The 27,224-nt window shown below is 47.7% G+C and overlaps 1 protein-coding gene across 1 annotated transcript in view; it reads left to right on the plus strand.

Annotated features, from left to right (window-relative positions):
* The window catches only part of EZH1 (enhancer of zeste 1 polycomb repressive complex 2 subunit), a 298,197-nt gene that overhangs the window by 155,810 nt on the left and 115,163 nt on the right, over positions 1-27,224 (plus strand). The window contains exon 8 of the mRNA XM_086924094.1: positions 26,375-26,470. Within this exon, the coding sequence (XP_086780220.1) occupies positions 26,375-26,470 (96 nt within the window). The remainder of the gene's footprint in view (positions 1-26,374; positions 26,471-27,224) is intronic.

Raw genomic sequence — 27,224 nt, forward strand, 5'->3', positions numbered from 1 at the left:
AGTCAACACCATACCTCTGAATAGAATGATGGAGGATTGGTATCTCCTTCAGGGGTCTCTCTCGATATCCCAGTCACCCGCGAGGGTAAACCGGAAGCGCCGGGACTGGATTTCTCTGCACGAGAAAGGCAGCGGCTTCTGTTCAGCGCGTCGAGGAAGGAGGGAGGACAGCGTCCGCGGGCAGCTGGAATCTGCTGGATGTCTTCGCAGAGGGACGGCTGTTTCAGCTCCTCAAGCGTACTGAACCATAGTTCGCGCTTTAGCGGCGATAATGGTATCAGCAGCTTCACCACCACAGGATAGCAGGCTGCAGCGACAGAGTGCTAGAGTTACCAACACAGGGTCATGCAGGCAGCTGGCATCAGCAACAGGCAACGAACATTGCTTAAGGCAACGTTGGTAATATTTATACCTGACAGGTGCCGGGTTTGACGCAAGTTTGCTGGACATAAGACGTCAATTAAAGATGTCACTAGGAAGTGATAGTTATCAGTTGCTCATTAGAGTTCCATTACTAATCAAAACATAGCAAGCGGGGATTTCCAGGTTTGCTAAGTTTTTATCTTGTTGAAGAACTCAGAGTGTTATCTAGGAATATCAGATAGTGACTGCTGCTCTGTCATTGCACTAATTGGTCGCAAAGGAAGTAGCAGAGAGTCATGCTGGAATGTGGCTCTGCTCGTGTGAGGCCAGAGATGACTTTTCAGAAAATCGCACTTGAACGGTTATGCCAATATAGGGAATAAAGGGATTTATAGCCGAATAGGGGCATAAGGTCACAGTATCGATCAGGAACCTAGATTAACACGCAACAGGGGAGTTTGGGTGAATGATTAAAGGGGTTCTGTGGGGTTAGAAGAAAAGACGGTCAGGGAATCGAGTACGGATTCATGGTAATACGACTTGACCCTGGAATGTTTTCTTCTGTAGATCATGGGATGATGTCTGCTCTTAATTGCTGAAATGGTTGTCTTTTGTAGCTTAAAAACCGATAAAGATTTGTAAAACAAGAGAATGGGGTCGATGAAGTAACTGCTGTATGTAAACTGTGTCTGTTATTTGAACACTGAACATACTGTTTTCAGGTAAAAATGGGGGAAAAATCCTTTCTATCTGTTCGGATAACGTTTAAGTGCGTGGAGTTTTTGTTTCCTGTTGCAAACTCCCCCCCCCCCCCGTCCCCCCCCCCCCCCCCCCCCCCCCCCCCACACAAAGCCATAACTTATCAATGTTTTCACTATGGGAGTAAGCCTGTCATTTCTTTAATTTCTGAATAAAGTTTAATGGCTACAAGACGGAGTTTAAAAAGTGTCAGGCCGGCACGGCATCCGACAGACTGCTATTAAATAATGTGTTTCCGTTTGAGCTACAAACAAGTTTGTTAAAATCTGCATATTATGCAGGAGTTGTTGTGGCAAGTCAGCACGTTATATGTTTAAGTGAAAAAACAGAGAGACCCTGTTTTCCACTGGCCTTGATCATGACCTTGAATGTAGCCTAATTTGCAAGAGAATAGATCTGCAACCTGCCGCGCGGGTTAGTCAGTGTGTGGAACGCTTTCATTGTAGTTTGTGGGAAGAAAACTTTAGGGGATATCCGTGTGTACTATATGGGCAGGTGTTTGGCACCAGCAGTCCTATTTGGGGGTCGAAATGTATTTTATCATGGGACTTTAACTGGAAGCAAGTGTGAAAATGAAAAGAACGAAAGCAGCCGTCCCAAGTACCACGTATCAGGCGTTAGACTAACGCATTTCAGTCTCTGCACTGAAATGCAATGTCACCATTATAATGGCTTAGCAATTTATGAAACAACAATGGTTCTTAACGCATTTGATAACCAAAATATAATGAAAAATAGACCAATGTGTACTATACAGCAAAAAGTGTCCAGCCGGACACAGTATTTAATCAATATACAGTATAAAGGATTTCTGTAAGCACAAAAATATAGTGGGATACACTCCTGTATCCAATGCTTAAAGGACAAATACAAAAAGAAGTAAACAAAGAAGGGGGGTTCAGGCAAAAGCAAAAAAAAAGGATGCTAGTAATCAGTAGTACAGCATAACTGAGCTATCCATACATAGTTAACACACGGATGAGACACAATGTATGTAACTATGTTACTGGTCGACGGCGTTTCGATCCCTAACACACACAAAATGGGATCATCATCAGGACTATTATTATATGCCTGAATATTCAATGCAAGCCTGTGGAGAAATGAGGGAGAACAGGCAAGGAAAACTTATTTAAAATAAGCTAAGGAAAAATATCATACAGCTTTGTTATCAAATAATATAGATCTAAACCATGCACTTGGTGGCAACTTGGTGATGGGTGATTAGGGCCAAGGATAAAACAAGTGTGAGCAAGAGACAAAGTGGGCAACCAAGTGAAAGAATTGGCTGCGCCCAAGATTACATGGTGGTGAAATTAAACATGTTCAGCAATTATTAAAAAAAGTTGTAACCTGTCAGAGTGGAAGAAAAAGATTGAGAGAATAAAGGCGAGAGAATGAGAACCGAAGAGAAATTACCGCAGTGCCTAAAGTCCTAAAATGGGTTGGCAAAGCGAAATTGTGAGGCGGGAGAGATAGGGTGAGGTATTACAGAATTCGGTGAGGGTATGTGAAGGCCAGTGAAGACTGTGTCAAGGGTGACGGAATCTCTATAACCGGACCGAGGACAGAGAAAGGAATAGCGGAAAGATAAACCTTGAGGCAAGGACCTAACCTCGGATAAGGAGTGCAAAGTACGGGAAGCCTTAGAAAGGCGGAACCTCAATGGTGTGAGCCGGTATCCGTTGTGCGGCTGTTAAGTTGGGAAAAAATGCGGGTTGCCAAGATAGTGGCTATCAGTGACCAATACTCTGTGGGACATAGATCCTGGAAGAGAAAAGGGTTAAGTTAAAAACTGGCGCCTGAGAAGCCAAGTCATGTAGGCGTAAAAGCTAATGGTGCAGCGCTTTACCTTTCCGAATGGATTCACGAGGCAGTGGTTGTGCAATGCAGCACAGCTGGACTAATTATCCACGTCGGTTTCAGACAGCGGGGTACAATGCCTGTAAAAGTAAGTTATCTCCATAAGCAGGAAGAAGGGAGTGAAGGGGTGCAAGGAGCGCCAAGGCGGACAGGGCGCTTACCTTAAAGCTGGATGGTGAGTGGTCAACGACTGCCGGGCGCGTTGGCGTTAGCAGTGATGACACTCTAGGGGGCGGGGTGGGTGGTTAAATAAACAAGAAAACACAGCGGCCATCTTAGGTGAGGCAGTGTTTACGGAACCAGTGATTTAAAACGAGGTGTAAAGAGCGAAAGGAGTCACAACTGTAAAATTAGTCGAGGAAAAAAATATAGAAATATATAAAGGAAAATCCATTTGGTGTTTACAGTAATCATGATTGTGGGAAGGTGGATACCTGACTATGGTTACCCCAGATTGTTTGCCTAGTGTTTAGCTGGTTTTCGACTTAGTTGGCCTGGGATCCTGCTAATCAGGGCCCCAGGCTATCTGCTCTCTCTGTAAAATGGACTCCATGTACTTTAGGTACATCTCCAATTGGATATTGGGTCACCTTATGAGCCCCTGTATAGTGTACCTTAGGTACCCAGGGCATAGGTGCATCCAAGGCCTACCAGGGGCTGCAGCATGTATTATGCCACCCCTGGCTGGCCATTCACATTGACACAACTGGCTGATCACTCAGCTGGGGCAAGGTCGTGTAATCACCCCTTGCTTAGGTGTAGTATCCCTATACCTACCTTTACATATAGACACATATATACCTATAAGTCACTCCTATGGCAGGCCTTAACAATCCTGGAGGCAGAGTGCTTGGTTTTATGTGAGATAAGGCTCTAGCATGAGCTGAGCCTGTCTGCAGCTTTCGGAACCATGTCCTTATAGCTGTTCTAGGATATAGCCATACCATATACTCTTTAAGTGCATTATGAACCTCGCGGTCAAATGCTAACTCTGGTTTGGCGTTATCAAAACATGTCGTGTAAGGTGGCATACGCTTTGGAATACTACCCCTCGCCAGTTCTGGTGACGGGGGTAGCATTCCACCCTTCTAGAGGGAGAAGACATGTTGTTCCTACTAATCCCGGTTAAAGTTAACCAGAGCCTCAGCATCACAAAATGGATGCTGCTGCCACAGACACAAGTCTGACCTCCTGCTGCTGGGAGTTCTTCCAGCGAGGGAGGCTTGGACAATAGGTTTCCTGTCTTGGGAGGTGCTAGCACCACCCCAGACAGGCTATAGTGTATTGGGGCAGGAAGGGCTGAATGAAATGAGACACTGCCTGGGGCACACAAGGTGTCCCATGCATAATCTAGGTCAAACCAGTGCTGGGGCACTCCAGCCTCAGCTCTGGCGTGAAACTGGACAAAGGGAAAGGGGTGTAACCACCCCCTTCCCTGGTCCCACCCATTGGAGGGACCTAGCAGGTAATCCAGCCCCTAAATTTGGTATATAGGTAGGAGCTGAGTCCCAAGACTTTAGATTAATCCTGACTGAAACTTGTAACGAAACTCTGGACCTTCGACGTTCTACTTGAAGATAGAAGACTGAAGAATCTCTCTTGTGGTAAAGGAGTGACCACCCTGCACAAGCAGGCACCATCAAGCGATCAACGGTTTGCTTTGTCGTCGCTCTCGCCAGAGCCCGAACACAGAGCCTAACAAGACCCAGACTTCCAGACTTCCTTCAGCCCGATCCACAGCCACAGCAAAGCAGAGACCCGTGGAGGCGACACGAGACGTGGGACCGGCCTTCTTGGAAAGCCAGCGAATTGCTTTCCGTGCAACTTCTGAGGCACCCTCGAAGTTGTGCATTGGGGATTAACAAGCCCCAGCCCTGAGCATTATCTGCACCAAAGATCATCCCTCCACACTCCTCGAGTGCTGCGTGGGGCCCTTTTGCATTTTCCTGCTCGACGTTTCTGTCCGGTCACTTGCCCGTTGGCTAGTGGTCTCTGTGACGACGAAACCTTGAATCTACACCACTGGTCTGGTTGCTCCAGACTGGCCCCTGCTTCCCTGAAAAGGAGAAGCCCATCAGACCTTGCTGGTCTGATTAAGAAGCCATCTTCGATTCCTGCGTGGTTTGCCTTAGCCAAGGCTTGTTGACTCCAATCCGGAAGCCGACACCGCCAACAGCAAGATCCTTTGTGGGACAGTCCGTGCCCAGCTCCTGGTCGTCGTCGACACCTCCTGGTTCACGTGGCTGCAGAGACCAGCTTCACAACATCCCTGATTGCTTCACAACATCGCCTGGTTCCTTCCTGTCACTGGCTAGTGACCCAGACTCTGTCCCCTCTGCTTTCAGGTACTCTTCATCCTCGATCCGCCCTTGGATCCAACCGGACACTTCTCTCCTGGTCGCCTACAGCATCTTTCTTCAAGGCTTCATAGGATTCAGCGACGAAACCCGGCACACTTTGACACCTGTGCGCCCGCTTCCTGTGGGTGAGGTAACGCGAGTACTCTGGTGCTCCTGTGGGTATTAACTATCCGGTATTAACTAACCTAGTGCCTAAGTTGCAAGTAGCTTTCTCCGAGTCCATCCGAAAGTGACCTAAAAGAACTAGTTTCCAATTCTTTCGTTCCCATTCTAACTCTATGGTAACTTGTGTGTGTAAAGACTCTGCACACGCCTCCTGTGGCCCTCCTACTTCCTATCCTTTGGTAGTACAGTGTAGCCCTAGCGATTCCCTAGGCCCTAGGCCTATCCTTAGTTTGTGACGTGGTTCTTATACCACTATTTTAGTATATGGTTTGATGTGCCCCTAGGGTGCTACTGTATATTGTGCAACTTATTGTATGATAATTAAGTATCTTGTTATCTGCTTGTGCCTCTGACCTCATAAAGAGTTCAGAGGGGTTGTGTTAGAAATAAATACATATATATTTTATATATAACCTGTGTGGTGTCCTTTCATTTGGTATTAAAGGGGTTCCATATGGTAAAACAGCTGGCTTCACATGCCCTCTTGAGTTTAGCCTAAGACTGCTTTGTCCATGCTACCACTAGGATAGCTGGTCTATAAGGTTGACTTTACAACCATCAACATAAGGGTTGTTTGGACTGATACAGGGTACCCACTAGAATAGTGGACATCACATATCAGGCCAACTTCTCACAATGATCATAAGCATTTTTAGAAAAACATTTGAAATTAAGCATTACAACTGTCAATTCAGAGACCAGAATAGAGGACAATCAGTTCTGTGGAGCAAGTCTATAGTAGAGAAGTCCAATCTTCACTCCAATTCAATCCAGTTCTTGTACTGTCCATAAGAATTATCATCTTTAGTTTCTCTTTGTTTAGAAGGAGAGCCATGTCGCCGCCTCGGGGGGCGGAGCAGCTTGAGAGCATTTAGAACAGTCCACTTAATGTCATTTTCATTATGGTCTTCCTGTGTAAAGTGATCAACAAGAGGAGCATTGGGGGTTTTATAACGCACCCTTCTTCGGTACTGTCCAATCTGGGTTTTGATTTTCTGTGTCGTCTGGCCGATATACACTTTTTGACAAGGACATTGAATTAGATAAATTACATTACATGTGTTGCAGTTTGAGAAAGTGCAACAGTTTATTTTTACATCATTGAAGGTAAAAGACTTCCCGTCTAACGTAAATTCACATACATTGCATGCTCCACATTTTTAATGTCCTACCAGTATGACCGGGTTACAATGTGCATCAAGGGTAGAGCGCTGGACTATGTCGGGGAGTGCTGCTCTTACCAAATGGTCTTTCAAATTGGAACTTTTACGAAAAGCAAAAATTGGTCGTTCAAACATTGAGAACTCCAGCGTTGAGTAGTGGCCAGTGTTTCCTTGCCTTTTCTCCCCCATTTCTCTACGGGCTTGCATTGAATATACAGGCATATATTAATAGTCCTGATGATGATCCCAATATTTGTGTGTTAGGGATCGAAACCCCGTTGACCAGTAACATAGTTACACACAAACTTTCCATTGTGTCTCATAATTTTGTGTTAACTATGTATGGATAGCTCAGTTATGTTGTACCATCTGACTTCTCGGCACTTGGTTCTCTTCACGACCCTTCCCCCTCATTACCGCAGATCTCCGCCTCTTTACTGATTTACTATCTTAATACCCGTTCCCTTATCCGCCATCAGCTTGAGATCTTCCAACTATTGCATCAGAGCTCCATCGATATCCTTCTCTTAGCAGAAACCTGGATCACTGAAGACTCAGCCCCCGACATTCTCGCTGCAATCCCTACGGGATACTACATTATGCACGCCAACCGGCCCGCTGGGAAGACTGGCGGCGGAGTGGCGGCTATCATCCGCTCTGAAAATATCTTCTCCGAGATCTCGGTGACTTCTATCCCCAAAACTGAATACTTAGCACTAAAATTTACCTCCACTAAGTCGTTTTTTATTTGTGTTCTCGTATATAGACCCCCCGACTATATGCCTCTCTTTCCCCAACTCTTCAGCGACTCCATCGCTTAACGAGCAATCAACCACGCTAACATCGTGGTGATTGGTGACTTCAATTATTGGCCTTCTGATGTCCATGAAAGCCAATCGTCGGTGGAATTCACAGACCTTCTAAAAGGCATGAATCTCTCCCAACACATTCACACCCCTACCCATCAGAAAGGTCATATCCTCGACCAAGTCTGGACATCTAACCTCGACATTTCACCTCCTTCAGTTCTCCCTTGCTCCTGGTCCGACCATTACTTCATCTCCTTTCACTTACATCTGCACACTTTGTGTCCTCCCCCCGTATTAAGAATCTTATGGCTCGCAACTGAAAAAGAGCCAATCTGCCTGAATTTCATGACTCACTGGCTTCTACTGCACCCACGTCTTTGACCTCACTAGAGGATCAGGCTGACAAACTTGATGAATGGATACGTCAGGCTAGTGACAAAGTTGCCCCTTTTAAAAGGATCAAAGGTAAGCGCCCCCACGACGCACAACGTTGGTTTACGGACCAACTCAAAGCGGACAAACTCGCCCTGCGGCAAGCTGAACGCCGCTGGCGTCGCCACTATGACCCACAGCTTAAACTCGTTTACACTGAGGCTTTAAAATCTTATAAACAATCGATCCTGGCAGCTAAGACGGCATATTTCTCTCAAAAAATCTTGGACTCAAACAACAAAACGAAAGATATTTTTTCAATTGTAAATGAGCTCTCCTTGCCGGATAGGGTCACCCCCCAACCCCAGCCGACCCAAACCCTCTGTGACTCGCTAAACTCCTACTTCATAGAGAAAATTACAACAATAATAAAACAACATTCCGACCCCGGCATCTCCTACTACTCCTCCTCTTCCCCCTAGAAATACCAGTACCTTGACGGATTTCCCACCTATCTCTCTACAAGAATTCGCCGCACTCCTTCACAAAGTCAGTTCAGGATCCCCCAATGGTTGTTGCCCCCCGCAGATTCTGAGAGAAGCCTTTCTCGCATGTCCAGGCCCCCCTCTAGCACTACTTAACAACTCTCTTGCTACTGGGGAGGTCCCTCTTTCTTTCAAGCAAGCTGCCGTCCTACCTATCCTAAAGAAACCCAACGCAGATCCCACAATACTCGTCAACTACAGACCCATCTCCCTCCTCCCCTACCTAGGAAAGATTCTGGAGACCTACGTCACCCGCTGCCTGAGCTCTTTCATAGAGAAATCCTCCTTCTTGGACCCTCAACAAGCGGGATTCAGACCCCTCCACTCCACCGAGGCGGTCATAGTAGCAGTCATGGACACCCTCAGGAAGGGCGCTGACAAAAACACCTCCCAGGCCCTAGTCCTATTAGATCTCTCGGCGGCATTCGACGCGGTCGATCACACCATCTTGATCGACCGTGTCCACAATGCCGGCATTCAGGGAGTGGCCCTTGGCTGGCTCAGATCTTTCCTTCACCAGCGATCACAGTCTGTCCATCTTTCCACTTTTTCCGCACCCTACACATCCCTTCCCTGTGGTGTCCCACAGGGCTCTGCACTATCCCCTCTTCTTTTTAATTTGTATCTCCAACCCCTCTTAGCCTCCCTCCGCAACTCCCCGGTCACAATTTTCAACTACGCGGACGACCTCCAGTTAATTTTTCCCATAGACTCCCTTCCTTCTTCCCGTCTTAACTTCCAGTCCACCATGCTGACCATTGCGGAGTGGATGTACCACAGCCACTTAAAGCTGAACCCTACCAAAACTGAGCTCGTCCTGGTAGGAGGCCCCAATCACCCATGGAATTCCACCTTCTGGCCAACATCTCTGGGGACAGCACCCACTCCTGTGAGCTCAGTCAAAAGCCTGGGGGTGATCATTTCTGAAGATCTCTCAATGAGACCGCAAATCAACGCGGTCACCTCAGCCTGCTTCTTCCACCTCAGGCGGATCCGCAAGATCAGCAGGTTTCTCACCAAAGAAGCCCTGACTCAAGTTATCATTGCGCTCATCACCTCCAGGCTAGACTATGCCAACATGCTGTACGCGGGAATTCCTGCATGCCACCTCCACCGACTACAGCTGGTGCAGAACCAAGCTGCCCGCCTGATTTTCCGCCAGCCCAAACATCAGCACGTCACTCCCCTCCTCCGTAGTCTGCACTGGCTCCCTATTTCCAAACGTTGCACTTTCAAACTGGCATGCTCAACCTTCAAGGCCCTCTCAGATGCAGCCCCCGCGTTCATCTCTTCGGGCTTGACCCGTCACATCCCTTCTAGAGTTCTTCGCTCAGCATCACTTAATCTCCTTGAGGTCCCCAAATTCAAAAGAAAAAAGCACGGTGGTTTGAGCTTTTCTGTCCAGGCCCCCTCCACCTGGAACTCCCTGCCACCCTCACTCCGTCTCTGCCCAAAGTACGACTGTTTCCGCAGACTTTTATACAAGCTGCAGGGGCAGGCCGCACTGGGCAATGCTCCTAGGAGGGTTGGGGGCCCTGGCGGAGGTCAGCCTGCACAGTGTTACAATGTAACACTATGCACCCGACGCTGGCGCAGCGTTCATAATTACCTCAGGACAATTTGAGTCAGTGCCTGTAGTGTCCTGCAGGACACACTCTATCCTGATATTAGATTCCCAGCCACTCCCTTGAGGGTTGGGCACACTTGCACTTCCACCCATCCATCATGGGTGTCATTTATGACGTGGACCCGACAATAAAAGGCCCTGCGTGCACGTGCTTGTGGCCAGTTACTATACTATACCTCCTGGTGTCCGTGTCATTCATTGCCATCATGTGTGCCTGAGGCCTGACACCACATTGGGACGAGGTGGGTAGCCAACCCTGCATGCCTGCTGCTCTGCGCTTCATCGTCGCTCATGGGGGAGCAAATGAGCCCAGCAGGCCTCATCCCCACCAGGCTATCTACGGACACCCGTGACTGCAGTGAAGCTCGGCCGTGACATTGATCTCCGCATCCAAGAAGCAACGACCGGAGACCAGTCGTACCTCAGTGCCCCTCGTGTCTGAGAGGGAGGAGAGGATATGCGACCCTGGTGAGGGCGAGCGTCCCGCAATGACAGTAATGCATCTGCTGCCAAGCTAACCGGTATGTCCACAGATCCCAGTGACCCAGCAACTGCCCGAGTCCAGGGAGGGCGCCTAAACCCCCACTACAATCCCTACAATGTGTCCTCTGCTGCGCCCACGTGGCCGCCTCCGCATAAGAGATCCTGTGAACTGAAACGGGTGTCAAGAAGGAGACGCTTCAGCCCCCACCCCGCTCCCTCCTACCGTACAGCCTGGGGTGCCGGTCGGTTCTTGCACACCGACGCTGCCCAGCGCGGAGGCGCCACGGAGGGAGGAGGAATCAAATTCGTGGGGGGCCCTGCCCCACAAAGCCCGCAAATGCAAGGGAGGCCGCTGCTGCCGGTGAGACCACCTTTCAGCAGCCCAGCATGCGGTAAGCCAGAGAACTGTTCACCAGGGTGGGAGAGGCCACCTCTATCTCAAATTTGTGCCTCTGCCGCCATTTCATGCCTTCATGACCCTCACCCTCAGAAGTCGTGCCTGCCGAGCTTTCGGTTCCTCTCTGCTCCCGTGAGGCTCATGGGGGCCAGACAACCCACGGCATCTGAGCAGCCGCTGAACCGCTGAAGGAGGGGGCCCAGCAAACTCTGTGCCCGCAGCGCAGGGCCCTTAGCGTCAGGAACACTGCGGAGGCCTCAGTTAAACAAGACAGTGACACCTAGCGGTCAGCTGTGGATACCGCACCCCTACGGTCACATCAATTCAAGCCACCTAGCCTGCCTGCTGAAACGCAGAGGCTGTCCTGCACCCACAGTTGAGGACAGCAAGCAGCCCTCCGTCTGAGGGGCGCTGAGGCAAGGGTGGAGGCTGATCACACAAAGCCAGAAGCAGTCTTCAAATTAGTGGTGGCTGCAGCGTCACCTAGAGGACACTTACCACACCGGATTCCGGCCAGAGGGACCGTCTAATTGCACACCACGATAGAAGTGTCCCCGGGATTGGGAGAACGTACAAAGACAAAAGAGCTATCCCCAGAAGGAAAGGAGCAGTCTTCATTCACGTTACTGCAGCAGAAAAATACTGCACTGCCACCCAGTGGCCTCCAGTGGTACTGCAGCCACACCAACCAAACACACTACAGAGAAGAGGTGTGCCGCTGCGGCCAGGTCGACTGACACCGGACGCTGGGGCTCACGGTTCGATCCCATGCACTAGCGGCAGGTCAGGGCAGCACCATGTGACTCTGGGCAATAGCTTGCTTAATCTTCCCGAAAGCCCCCAGTGCCGGGATGCCTCCGGGTAGCTGTGCGCTGTACAAATACTGGATTTACATTTATTTTACATTAGAAGCACCTGCAGTGCCTGAATGGGAACTTTGCCATGCAAGGAAAGTCCCGGCCCATGCCTTCGCAGAAATGATGACACCCAGTGGCCCCATGCCCAGTGGTGAGGCTGTGGTGGGAAGAATGTCTAAGACTCATATGCAAGTGTGCGGTGCAGCTAACCTTACCACAACACAAAGGAAAGCACTACCCAGACTCAATCAGCAGTGCAACCACCCAAACAGTCACGTGTGGCAAGCATAACCCACTCCCAAACAAACGCAAGCGCCTGCAGTGCCCAGCATAACAAGGTGTACACGGAGGTGTGGCCTCTGCCTTTCTACGTCCCAGAACTCTGTAAACTAAAGAGAAGATCACAGCCTGCCACTTCTGCAAAGCCACCAAAAGCACAAGAATGGCTGGTGCAGAGTGCGCACCATAAGTGGCTGCCCAACGCCACAGCCAGAGAGGAGATTGCATCACTCGCTCCTACTGGTGTACAGGCACAACCACAAGCTACAACACAGGCACATTAAGGGCAAGAAGAGCACGCCCAAGAAGAAGACGAAGAGCGCACTAAGTCAGAGATGCGCAGAAGGCTGCGCTAGCGAATCTGACAGCACGGATAGGCCCCCTGGGAGATAGGCATCTCCATAAAGAAGCCCCGATGACTGCAGCACAGAGAGCGACTACATCTCTACTGCACCAGCGAAGCTCCACAGTGGGCCGAAGACAACAGTGTCCTCCCTCACACTGCCTCAAGACGGAGTTGCCGGTGACCCAAAACAGGCAATAGGAGAGTAGCACACACCAAGTGGCCAGCCAATACCACAGCTCCCTACTGCCCGTGGAAGTTGTTCCCAGAAGAGCGAACACCCGGAGTAGGAGCTTCAAGAAGCTGCCTGAAGAAGGAGCACAGCGATACAAAAGGGGATGATGGACGGAGTGTTTGAGCAAATCAAAAACTCACCCCCAGTCAACTGATCTGGGTTTAATCCATCACCATTCTTTAGCTCATTCAGCCACCCCAGTTCAGACATGGCCATATGCAAATCAGTCTGACCCTGTGCCTCATGGGAACAGTCCAGTCCGAACTGCCAAGCCATGTCTTCCCTGGACCGGAAACAAGCATCCTGGGACCGGTTTCGGGGTGAATGTATGCCATTGTTCTGCATTCTGTCCTTCAACTGTTATTTTTGTATTTGTCACCCCGAGTGGGATGGGTATGCTCAGACGTGAGTCCCATGCTCTCCACACCACTGGAGTCGAGCTATCCTGGCTGAAGACGGCTGATAGCCAGAAACCTGTCCTAGGATGCTTGATTCCGGTCCATGAAAGACCTGGCTTGGCAGTTCGGGCTGGACTGTTCCCATGAGGCACCGGGTCAAGGCTGATTTGCATATGGCCATGTCTGAACTGGGGTGGTGTGGACTGCAAAAAAACGATGGATTTAGGCCCAGATCTCTGTACTGGGGTGAATGTATGACATTGTTCTGCATTCTGTCCATCAACTGTTATTTTTGCATTTGAAGAAGGAGCACGTCACCGGAGGGACCAGTCCCGACAAGCACACCGGAATGAAGGCAGAAGCAGGCACCATGACTGCACCGCCTCGAGGTCCAAGTGCAGTGCCCTCTAGGGAAGAAGAGTGACCGCCCTTTCACCCCGAAGAACCAGATGAACACACGTGTGCTGAACAGATCAACAAGGGGAGAAGATCGAGGACTCGCACAGCAAGTCAAGAGCACACCCAGATACACCAGACAGCCACCAAGGTGGACCGACGTCTCTGGACACAGCCTCACGAGAGAACTGAACATAAGCTGCAGCAAGCGCAAACAGAGTCTCTCCCCAACGCTTCCCCAGGCGACCGTCCATCCTTGAACGTCGGCAGTCTAAGTCCAACGGCATCCCCGCTCCTGACCTCAGATGCCGCGGGTGAAGATCAGCACAGAGTGTCCTTCCTCTCACCACCTCAAGATGGAGTCGGCAGTGGCCCCAAGACCCGCAAGAGAGGATTTGCACACTCTACGTGTCAAGCCGCCACTGAAGATCAACCTCAGCAAGGCAGAGACACATGGCTGCTAAGTCCCTCCTGATATCCAACTATCCCAGCAAGCCCCCACCATCTGTCATTCCGATTCACCATATGGCTGGCAACCGCCATCACGCCAGCCTCAGCACGTGTCAAAAAACACCACTCCCACAGTACCGATGGACTGGAGTCCTGCACCATTGCCACACCAGCCGACAAAAGAAACTGGAGGCTACCTGTGAACCTGGCCTACACCTGAACCGCGGCAGCGAGAGCAAGTCTCGGCCAAGACTCATCTACCCTCAAGGGTTGTGCGTGCGATGAAGTAACGGCTCCTCAGTGGTCCTGCAGCTGCCTCCAGTCGGCACACAAGCGGCCCCAGCGCAACCCTCCTGCAGTGGCAATCCCAAGCGGGAGAGTGAGAAGAGACATTGCCCCACAACAGGTCATCGGCTACAGCCAAGCGGTTCAACAGAGACAATTGATCAGGCGACCCCCTCCGTGAACTCTCACCATGAACTCCATCCATGCTCATGACGCACCCCATTGTATGAACTGTTAGAACTCTCCACAGACCATCCCCTACGTCAGCAAAGTGGAGCCATGCAAGACATGTCATCATCAGTGAACTGACTGTACGCAGCGGACGTCTCCAAGCCAGCGGTTGTGTCCTGAACCCCTCAGGTTAAACTAAGAGGGCCCGCCGAGATGATCCTGCTGCACGCAGAGTCACCAGCCCATGTCTGCCGTCCTCCCGCCACCTGACTCGGAAGGCTGATGGACCCTGTGGTGTTTAGTTGACTGTTTTGTCCTCACATGTTGGACTAACGTTTGTTGTTGTTCTTCAATAAAGTTGGGGAGGAATGTAGTGTCCTGCAGGACACATTCTAGTGTTTGGCAGGATATGAGATTCCCAGCCACTCCCTTGAGGGCTGGGCACACTTGCACTTCCACCCATCCATCATGGGTGTCACGCGTGATGTGGCCCCGACAATATAAGGGCCCTGGTGCACGTGGCCAGTTACTATACTATACCGCTTGGTGTCCGTGTCATTCATTGCTATCATGTGGGCCTGAGGCCCGACACCACAGTGCCCAGTGGCACACACTAATCGACGGGCCCTTCCGCCGCTGCTGTCGCGTGCATTGTGACCAGCGGGCGACTGCAGTTTACATAAAGTTTGGGACCCGACCTAACCGGTGTGCTGTCTTGTGAACCACCTGCTGGCACATGCTGCTAACAATCATGGGGATCCCCAGGGGTTCAGTTCAGCACCAGAGGCGGCTCTAGGCTCATGGCAGCCCTGGGCAGGGAGCATAGGTAGGGGGCCCTGGAAGAGGGGGTCCGGCGGGCGGCCCCCCAGAGCTCAGGAAGGGGGTCAGGGTGTTTGGAAGTGGAACAGAGCCGAAGGCCGCCAAATCCCTGCCAGGTGCCGCCATGCAAATATGTATCCATCCTCAGAGGATTATTATATTAAGGATATATATTGGCATGGTGGCCCCTGGGGTTTGGTGGCTCTGTGCAGGTGCACAGCTTGCACATGCCTAAGGCCGCCCCTGTCAGCACACACACTTGCCTTCTTTTACTTTCTAGGCAATAGGGTCCGTACGCCACCCTTAATAGTTCAAGCCACGGCTGGTCAAGGCTTTTATACCCCACCCTGCCACTCCACGCGAGCCACGGTGGTTAAGCGGGGCACTGTGCGCAGGGCGCAGCACGGCAGGATATCAATGTCCATGATGCCGCCACTTCATAGTTCCTGAGCAACCTGGGGACTTTACCACCTGCTGCTGCTCCAGGCGCCCAGCATCAAATTGCCACCAGTCGTTCCTCTCTCTTCTCTGGATGATGAAGGCGGCCGAGTTGCTGTACTCTCAAGGCAGTCATCAGCTGCCTTGCACCGGAGTTAAGTTCCGAGCACGCAAGTGCTCAAATACAAGTTTTTGATTCCTCAAATAGTGATTACATGATAGTAAAATAATGGTTTGCAAGTAAGGAAATATTTAACTACTTTACTGAATACTGCTTTAATGAATATCTTATCGTATTGTAACGTTATTTTATTGTGTGGGTCGTAATTCGCTTCCCATTAAGCACATGAGAGAGCTTCCATATTGAAGCTTGAGCTGGAATCGGGTCATTAGGAGGTGACTGGTTGCTATGGAAACTGGCCCGGGCCGGCTAAGTTATTTGCTGGGATTTTGGTTACAGAACGTTCTCCGGGTCCAGCCGGCGCGTGCCTCGGGTCACAGATCTGTATTTAAAGGCACTTCCAAGTCTTAACCCAGACCATTAATTAGTGATTTCATATTTATTTTCACCAAGGTGTGCGTGAATCAGTGGATAGTATGCGAGAGGTCAACACACAAACCTTACACAAAGACCTAGTGTATAGGAAATGTGTAATAAAGAGTTTATTTTATAGTGTGTCAGCTAACCAACACCCTGTCCACTAAGAAGAACAAGCGTAGAGAATTCTCAGCCGCGGTATCAAGGGACGCATTTACACAATACAAAGTACACAGCTTACATTCAAATGCACATCGTGCTAAATCCCATTCAGCCCAGTAGTTCCTAGGCAGCTGCACATTACAAAACAGGAGTCATTAGTGTATCTGCGTGATAATGAAATCACAGCTTTGTGGAAGTTGCCTCTAAATAGGCCCACCTATGTTGTTTAAGAGAACAATCAGCTAACAAGGGCACAAGTGCCTCCCACTTCTGGTGCTTTCCAGCAGTTCGAATATCTTCTCAGTTTCTCGTTTGTTAAAACAAGTGTAATTTCTATATATGTATATTTTCCATATATGGATGTATATTTCCCTCGTCTTCATTGCTTGATTGTGTTTGTGAGAAAGTGTCACTCATAGTTGTTAATTGTCACTCATAAATACACTGAAAGTATGAAAATGTCACATATAAGCAATCTGGGCCCTTAGCAGCTATGCAAAAGGCGGAGGTAGTAGAAGATATGTAAACCACGACAAACTAGGAAGAAAGAGTACGAAAATGAACCTGCCTGAGAGATTAACAGGTAGTGCAGGTAGGTAGAAGAAAGGAGGCACGAGGTGGAATCCAGGCTAGAAAGACTTAGTATTTGGTAATCCTGACTTTTAACAACATTGACTGCAATCCCCGATAAAGAGTTTGAACCCCTGCACTTATTTTTTAATAGTCAAGTAATGGATAATACTATTTACAAATCAGAATAAATATAAACAAAAAGCATCCAAATTCCAAGGCACTGTCACTCTAATGAATCTTGAAAGTGTGTGTGCGTGTGGTACTGAATCATACCACTAATAGTATACCGACCCGTAAGGTGACATGTTGGCATTTTAAATATTAACACCTGCATGAATAAATAAGGCACACAACTGTCCAGTCTGCACAGAAGTCCCCAATGATGAAATAAAATATAGATAGATCAGTATAGTATCTGCCGCAACACCATACAGAAGGGGCCATGTGCAGAGCAAATCAGTTCTTAACACCATCGGTGCGGCGCATTTTTCCGCTGTGCGCTAAAGATTCGCAAATCCCGCGGTTCATGACGAGCTCAGCTCGTCATGAGCGTACGAGAGGTGTACTTCATGACGAGCTGAGCTCGTCATCCGCGTCGAAGGGGTTAAATGCACACCAACCATGGACATATTTGAGCCCTCTGCTCATTAGGCCGGCCACATATCTAACTAAGTGTGCTTTATTCTGCTAACATTTGTTTGGAACTTTCTGTTCCCTTGCTGTGAACCTAAAGAGGTTCACTTCAACTTTCATCTTTCCCATGTCTGACACAAAGAGCACTACTGATTGTGATGATATTAAACACTTTTACTTGTATGCACTATTAGGCTTATTAGTAGTCCAATATAAATGATGGTTCAAACTGTCAAGTTAATGATTATGCAGAGGTGTTTTAGAAGCTCCTGGAATTTGATCCTTTACATATTATGTGTTGTATAAAACAGAGTAGATTTGTGAATCTAGTGATTTCCATTTATATATTGCAAATAAAGACCTTTGTTAGTGGAGAGCGAGCCTTGAAGTGAAAAAAGGGATAGTTGATGGTTGTTTAATATTCTGCTGAAAATCCAAATGTGTTCAATTCGTTTACGTTGACTGGGTGTTTACTCCAAACACTGGAAAGTATGAATGACTGGGCCTAGTGCATGTTTTTGTGGTTAATGAAGCAAATGATGCAAACAAAATTGGTGTCCTTTAGGACTGGGCTTGTTGAAGTACCAAGTAGCGGACATAGTTCAGGTCCTTGGGATATCCGCAATAAATATGCCTGATTTTATTTGATCTATTGTTAAATTGATTAGAAAGTATTTGCATGTTTGACCATTCTGAAAACCCTTCTGGGTTTTGTTGTCGTCTGGCTTGACCAGATCAGACCTAGACTGTCTCAAATGCAGCAGCTAAGGATGAAATACTTTAGATAACCACGCAGATGTAAGTTAACATGCATCAGCAGTGCCTTGTAGTGAGCAAGTGCATTGGAATGGAAGCCAGGGGTGAGCTGGCTGAATGGGCCATGAAAGGAATGTTTTACCAAGAGTTTACAGGTTTCCAAGGAGAGCTTCTTTCTCCAGTATTTGACCTTTCATAGATTCACATGCTTGAATCATCACCCTTGTCCTACAGTAACTTCTACAAGAGCAATAAATGCTATACATAGGCTACCATGCAACAGGAAATCACTGCCATAGCCTATCAACATTCTTTTGTAAAAAGAACCAAAGTTGAAACTATAAACAATCAAATGCCAGTACCCTATAGAACACCCCAGAGAGAGGCTGAGTCCCTTAGATTTTCTAACACACGTTGAGCTATGCTCAGTTTTTCTTCACAAGTTTGCCATTTCTTCAAACCCTGTTACCAGAATGTCAGAATCCACTAAATAGGGACTCTTCAGATCATGAGGATCCGGTGGTAAGAAGCGATTACATACTGAAGGCCCACATAAGGACTGCTTTAATTGCTTGCATCCTCATCAGTTAAGAATTGCAAGATTTGTAGAACCTTCTCCACTAACACTGAAGGATATAGAAGGAAGACAATGAATCTGGCTACAGACACTTCAAAATTAATCTGATGTACCTTGTGATGTAGAAGGCAGTGTGAGCTCTCAGATTTCTCTTACATTCAAGAAAAGAGAAAGGTCTCAAGAGTGACTCAAAAAACTTTAAAAAAGCATCATCATGCTTCTAAAAGCTCCTCAAAAAAGGAAAATCATGCCATTCCTGCTGAGGTGCATTCTAATCCCTCTACTTCCACCTCTCCGGTGGTGTCAAAATCAAAGCAATATTCATTCAGACTGTTCATTATCAAAGAACAAATCAACTGATACATCCGTGTCGTCGATGGACAACAGTCAAGCCACTGTATAGTCGCCAGTCAATCCACGTTCTCGTCAAAGACCTCGTCGACCAGACAATTTTTGCAAAATCCTTCCCTGGTTTTGCCATTGCCACCAAACCGCATATTGGATGTGCAGGAATATGCGGGTGATAAACTTTTTGGCCAAGCTCATAGCTCATAAGATTTTAATGTTCGTTTTCAGGAGGATGAAGATAATAATGAGGAGGTGTATTACGCCCAGGATTACAATCATCAGTGCTACGTGCAACAACCATACATGGAAACTGATCATGAAAGCATGGTTCACCTCCCAGTTGCATTAATTCAGGACCTACAGGCAATGCTTCAAGATTATCGCACATGCTTTCCTTCATCTAGACATATTTTCACCTCTTCCTGCTTGCATTGTTCAACACTCCGTCCATCATCCCCTTTGGTTTTGCTCCATTCAAGTTTCACCTCAATGAACCCTTGATTCTACAAACCTTTTTTTCCGAATCAATCTACACCTGCTGAAAAAGCGCTACACACTTTAGACCTCAAAAGATGTTTAAAATTGTATTTACACAAAGAACTAAATCTATTATTATTATTATTATTATTATTATTATTAAATCTTTATTCAGATAAAATAGCCATAAAAGTTCAATTCAATCACAGCCAAACAGGAAAAACAACTGTTATATAAAAAGTCTCATTTAGATTCACAACTAAATTATTATATGAGTCCGCTGTGATTGCGACTAATAAGAAAAACATAGGTTTGATAAAAAGAATTTCCATGGTAAACAATGTATGAAAAAGCACAGTGAAAATTAGCACTGTCATATTAAAAGTTGGCAAATAAATAAATCAATAATATAACATTTAAAAGACAGTTGGACGGGCATTCAAAAACAACATCATCTATACTACTATCATAAAGAGAGAACCGTGAACCTTTGAGGCGGGTAAACTCGGGAACCACAGCGCCAATCCAAACACCCGATACATCGTTGTAATTGTCAGGGTCTGCAGATGGACATAGGCTATATAAAAAAATAAAATATACATTCCTTAAAATATGTACGATTTTTAAGAAAAGTAGTCCCTTGGAAGTAGAGCCGGCCGCAACGTGCGTGCTGACATCAGGAGCGCGAGGTGGAGCGGTGGACATGAGCGTGGAGAGGAGCGGCGGACAGGCGGGGAGGAGCGGCGGACAGGCGGTGAGGAGCGGCGGACAGGCAGGGAGGAGCGGCGGCTGAGGTAGGTGAAGCGGCCCGCGTGAGACTCATTGGGGTCCCTGAAAGTGGAGGGTGCGCTCCGTCGGACCCACGGACAACGTCGGGGCAGGCGGGGGCCCTGAAGCCTGAGACAACGTCAGGGCGGGCGGGGCCCAGAAGCCTGATTGCTCCCGGACAACGTCGGGACGGGCTGCTAGTATTATAATAAAGTGCAATGAGTGTAAACAGTATTAGCCATATAGTGCACATATAGTTGAATACAAGTACCAGCAGCATCATCGTATTAAGGCCGGGGTACTCATAGTACGGCCCGCGGGCCGCCAGCGGTCCGGCAAGCCTTCCTTGGCAACCCGCGGACCTTGCAGACATCGTACCAGTTTTAAAACATTTTTTTTCGAGAGTGGTTGCAGCTGCCTGGACTCAGTGAGGCTCTACTCTAGGGGGGCCGGGAGATTCCAGCCATAGAGTGGAGCTGCAGGGGCCTCAGAAGAGGTGAAACAGAACAAAGCCTCATTAACACGTTCATGGTCTTTCAAAGACCTGTGAAGTGCTCGGGCTGTGTGCGCGCCAGGCAAGCTGTCTCATCCCGGGCTGCCACACACGAGGAGGAAGGGGGGAGGGCGGGGGAGGGGGCCATTTGAACTCAATAGGTGTTGCACGCCTGTATGTGGCACATATATTTCCTCTGTAGAAGCTCATGCTCCCCCAGTAGCATTTGTTTTATCGACACTGAGGGGATGATAGTCTGAGCCAGCCCAGCCTTACTTGGAATCTCTGCTCTCTGGATTACACCTAATCTCTGCTGCAGCGATCCAGCTGGCTCTCGTGCACCCTCTACATTAGGGTGTCATTACTAATGTGCTGCAAATTTTGGGAAGGCTGGGGAAGGTGGTTCGATGTGTGCAGCAAAGAGCTCTTGCTTTTCGTGATATTTCAGAGGCGTCACTAGTGGGGTGCGGACAGCACATGGGGTGACACCACACCAATCTGGTTACGCTGTGTAAACTCTGGCAGTATTTCCATCAGTCAAACACCTCGACTAGTCTCCCGTCCTCCTCGCACACGTGCAAACACACTTCTGAATCAGCTCGTCTCCCTCACAAAGCCAATTCCTTCAGATGCAGCGGCGAGAAGCTCTCCTCCAATTTGAGAGCATCACTCAGAGCTTAAGTGTTGCACAGAAGGAGATAGACGCGCATCTTTAGGCATCCTTGGGCGATCTGCTTCAGGAAGCACCCAGCAGAGCGAAGCTTGGTGTGTGAACACGGAGGTCATTTAACCAATCATGCAACATCGACAATGCCTTTAAATATGCGGGGTATACAATGCATACATGTTACGACAACTTCCTCACGACATATTAAAACATATCTGAGTAGGATAAGTGAGCCACTATGCAATAACATTTGAAAAAACACACAGTTTGAAAAACCTTTTATTTCACAACTCATTTCGGTGGGTGAAGGGTACAGTCAAAATGTGTGTATGTTGGGGGTGGTGGGGAGGTCGGCGGCTATGCTTCATACTGTGCAAGCTCTTTCTCGGGTTAGTTAATTAATAAGGATTCCAACCGTAGCCCACCCCTAACTCGGAGTTTCTAGTGAACCAGGGTTCCTACCTCATGCAAATAAGTCACTGTTACGAGAAACTCTTCCCTAAAGCAAGGAGTGTCATTAATCGCAAATCTGCAGACGCTTGCATTATCCCGTCCGTCCCCGCCGTTCTATAAGCGCTGTGAAGCAGCAGAGGATGTCTGCATATTAAGGGCTGTGGTGCGCTGTCCAGTGCTATAAGACAGCGCCCTACACGCATGCAGCAGGGACTGAAGCCCCCTATCTCTTCTGTGTTTATCTGCCCCTAAAGAATGTTGCTGATGCTGACCCATGTGGACTTCTTCTTCGAGGGAGGGAGAGACAGGGGAGGGCGAGGGAGGGAAAGAGAGGGAGGGGTCGAGGGAGAGACAGAGGGAGGGTGAGGGAGGGAAAGAGAGGGAGGGGTCAAGGGAGGGAGAGAGGGAGGGAGACAGAGAGAGGAAGGGAGACAGAGAGAGAGTGGAAGGGAGACAGAGAGAGGAAGGAAGACAGAGAGAGAGAGAGGAAGGGAGACAGAGAGATTGAAGGAGACAGAGCGGCGGAGGGAGGGAGGGAGGGAGGGCGACAGAGGGAGGGATGGGGACAGGGAGGGAGACAGGGGGTGAGAAGGAGGGAGACAGAGAGAGAGGGAGGGAATGACAGGTAGGGAGGGAGACGGAGAGGGAGTGTGACAGAGAGGGAGAGAGAGAGTGAGAGGGAGAGAGACAGAGGGAGGGATAGAGACAGGGGGAGGGAGACAGAGAGGGAGAGAGAGAGAGAGAGAGGGGAAGACAGAGAGAGGGAGGGAGACAGAGAGCGAGAGGGAGGGAGACAGAGCGGGGGAGGGATACAGAGGGAGAGATGTGTGTATTCTGGGTCTGGTGGCTCCGTGGACGAAGAAACACGCAGCAGGGGCCTGTGTTCAACCTCATGGTCACAGGTTTTTTTGGGCTCTAGCCCCGCCCCCCTCTCTCACTGACCCCGCCCCTACCATTGCGGCCCTCGGCCACAAACCATACCGTAAATTTGGCCCCTGAGAGAAAGTTTGTGAGTACCCATGTATTAAGGTAAAGTGCAATTTGGTTGTAAACCATGTCCGCAACATAGTGCAGGATAATTAATTTTGCTTGCGCTTCCACGCCTAAAAGGTGACACCTTGGTAAATGTTCGAGTAGAGAGATGATAATAGCTATGTACACCTGGACATTATTAAGTGCTTTTATCACATTGTAAGTCACCCTTGGAGGCGCGTGAGCGTACTGGCGCTTCTAAGAACGAGCTTACTCGGAACGTCAAATCCTCACTTCTGAGTTGTAAGATTTCAAGGTACGGTATTTTGTAGTCAATAATGGTTGCTGCCTTGAAGTACGGGATCAGGTATTGCTTTGTATATTTACCGTAGTAGTTACAGAACAATAGAAAGTGTACCACCATTTGGTTACTACCAGTGCCACACGGACAAGGCATCTGCTCAAGATTATTATTGCATCCCAAAGGGAAACAAAGTGAGTATTTTATTGAACCATCTCTGAGGCGAAAGAGTAGGTCCCTCTTCCAGCGCCCAACTCTATTCAAAAGATATTTAGGTAGCATACGGTTTTGGGGGCCAGATGCCTCCCGAAGGGGCATGTACCTGACTACTGAGGATTTAAGGCATTCAGTGGCATGTCTTTCATTGTTATATAATTCATATAATGCCCCCATGAGTGATCTTTTGTTCATACCCTCAATTGCAAGTGAATGTAGAAAGACATGTTCGAGGTTCACGCTGCTTAAACTTTTTCTGACAGCGGAGAGCCAGGGTATGGAACCACCCTTGTCGCACTTAAGGCAGTCGGTGATGATCTCTCTTGTTCGGGATGCTGCAGGGTTCTGCCATATTTTTTGCCAGAATATCGCTGGGCGCGACCTAATAAAATCTTCTATATAAAAAAAATTAAGTTCCCTATGACATACATAGGAAGGTGAAGAGATTTGGGCCCCCAAAATTTTTCATCATAATCAGTTTTCTTCCCTTTGAACCCTGCTGCAGTTTGTGAATCCCCAAACTTCCGTTCCATATGTGGCTGTCGGGATACACTGTGATTTATATATCTTCATTAAAGGTGATACCACCTCTGCCTGTTTCGGTTGCCAAAGGCACAGGATGGAATTGACCAATTTTGAAAGTTTGCTTCTACTGTGGGCAGCATGAGCTTGCCAGGATCCTGTCTGAAAACACTAGGCCCAGATAGGGAAAAGTGCAAGTGCTTAATAGGGATTCGGTACCCGATGTTATAGAATTGATACAGTATTTTTTCGGGCCACAGCTCATTATATATGATTTTTTAAAATTGGTACAGAGTTCCAAATCCGCCATAAAGGACACAAAGCCCTTGACCAAAGTGCGGAGTGGATTGGGGGTGCGACCCATGATGACTGCATCATCTGTGTATAGAAGCGCTGGGAGTATATTGCCGTTAATTTTTGGGACATAGTTAGTCAGTTTTGACAGGGTGTTGTGTAAATCGTTTATATAAAGAATAAAAAGTAGAGGGGCAAGTACACATCCCTGTCTGACCCCTTTACCAATAACAATCTCCACTGAGACCTCCCCATTGTTACTAATCCTAACCTGCGCCTTCAAATCCCTTATGCAAATGTGCCAAGAAATAGACCAGGGCCTCGTCCAACCCATAATTTAAACATAAAACAATTTGAAAGACTGACCAATTGCTGGTGACCTATGTTGCTTCTAAACAAGGTGCATCAGTCACTAAAGCAACTGTAGTACGTTGGATCGCTGCTACTATCCAGCTCTGACATATTAAGGCAGGCAAGCCACAAATGCAGTCTCCACCTGGCTGCTGTCTTTGCTGGTGTTCTGTTGGACAAAATCTGCCATGCTCCTACGTGGAAAAATCCTCACTCTTTCACCCAGCACTACTGTTTGGATTTCGCAAACTACAGTGATGCAACTGTAGGGCAAGCGGTATTACGTCACATTTTTCAAAAAGGTAAGCCTCTGTTCATCGACGTATTTTATTTCTAGTTCATGACTATATATGTTAGGCGTATATAATGTTTTCTGTACCATATTGCTTCCTATTTATAATCAACTAGTGTGTATGTATGTTCATATATATATATATATATATATATATATATATATATATATATATATATATATACTGTTTTGAGACTTATTTATAAGCTTCTACTACTTCTGTTTCCTTTGTTACGCTGAATCTATCAGTTTATAATACTGCTCAAATATTTTCCATTTACTCACCATCTGCTAAGGATATATGTATATCTGTTTGATTACAAACAATACTGCTTGCTATTGTAAATAAAAAAAATTGATACTTGTATAGCGCACTACTCACCCGCAAGGGTCTCAAGGCGCTTGTACGAATACCGCTGTGGAACCCATCCTGGCTTTCCCTGTGAGGCGTCCACTCCTGGGCACCCCCAAGGTGGAGGCCAGGCATACTTAGCGTTGTGGGGGCCGTTGTGGAGATTAAGCAAGCTATTGCCAAGAGTTGCAGAGTGGGACTCCATGATTGGAATAGGCACCGAGGCGAGAATTATGAGGTCCTTGGAATTTTGAGCCCTAAGACCCGCCGAGGCGGGGAATTGAACCCTGGTCCCGGGCTAGACCTCTGCATCAGGGTCTGCCGCTCTAATCATTGAGCCACACTTATCCACTATTCTGATTCAAGCATGTGAATCTATGAAAGATCCAATACTGGGGAAGAAAATTGGTTACCTTCCTGTAATTTCCAGTTCTCCTTTATTGGTATCTTTCATAAATTCACATGCGACGCTCCCTCCTCCCCTGAGAGGCTTTCCTTATTAATCAAGATGAACTCTTATCACACTTGTGCTTGAACATGTAAGAGACTCAGCCTCTATCTGGAGTGATCTAAAGAGTGCTGGCATTTGATTGGTTATAGTTTAAACTTTGGTACTTTTTACAGAAGAATGTGGATAGGCTATTACAGTGATTTCTCATTGCATGGTAGCATTTGAATGACATTGATTGCTTTTATAGAAGTTACCGTGGGACTCCCACCTCGACGACAGTGATGATTCAGCATGTGAATCTATGAATGATACTGGAGAACCGTAGTTACAGGTAAGTAACTCGTTTTCTTACTCACTTGCTCGCTCCAACTTAAATGTAATCATTTTCTCAATGACTTCATCCAGTTCTTCAACAAATATTTTTATGAATGATTCAGAATTGCCTAACATGCCAACGATTGCTTCATATGTACAGTGCAGTCCCCTGTCTCACTGTGTTGAACTACAATGTCTGTGCATCTTTCCACTTATGTGGTTAAAAAAAATCAAAGAGTGAATGCACTTTAAACAATCTCAAATTCAACTTTATGACTCTCTACAGGGGCACTAGCAAACACAGGAAGTGACCTGCCTGCAACAGGGGGGACAGACGGGAATGAGGAACCTGAGAAGATGTGTCTTCGGAACAAAAGCAAAGGTGAGAGATAAAAGAGAATCCTTGTGGGTAAGTGCTGTTGTCGCAGGTGTGTGTAAGTTATGTTATGTTAAAAAGTGTTATATAGCGCAACAGCTGGCCCAGTAAAGGGGTGTCCCGGCGCTGCAATAGGTCTAATAACACACACAACAGTACAGGTCGCAACAGCCGTCACAGGACCAGTAGAGTACACTGAGGAAAAGAGGAAAGTTTTAATAGCTTTCCTGAAGGCAAGCAAACAGTCCATACATAAGGAGTGAGAAGATCACTCAGTCAAAACTGCCAGCCCTGAGTTACTATCTTAAAGGATAGACATAAAGATTTCAAATGGATCCGCTTCTCCAGAGGAAGCCAATGTAGCCCTCGAATAGTGGCACCCACAGGACAAGAACGCGGAAGACCCACCAAAATTCTAGCTGCAGAATTTTGGACCCATTGTAGCCGAAGTATTTCCACCTTATTAGCCCCAAAAGAAGGGAGCTAGCATAGTATGGAAGCGTTGAGTGATCTTGGTGATACTGCTGGCACGCTGCAGGAGTAATGTACTCATCAGGCTGACCCCAGACAAAATGATACGCTACTTATTTTTATAGAATATGTTGACCAGTGGTCACAGCCTTTGAGGATCAGGGTTGTCCATCACCGGTCCAGAAGGGCTTGATCATGTCAAATTTCCATGATGTCCTCACAAAATATATTTGTTTAATTCATCTGGAGAAGACCCATTTGCACAGACAGTAGTTATCATGAAAATCTG

This window comes from Lissotriton vulgaris, chromosome 5 (genome assembly GCF_964263255.1).
Source record: "Lissotriton vulgaris chromosome 5, aLisVul1.2, whole genome shotgun sequence".
In the NCBI taxonomy this organism is placed as follows: Eukaryota; Metazoa; Chordata; class Amphibia; order Caudata; family Salamandridae; genus Lissotriton; species Lissotriton vulgaris.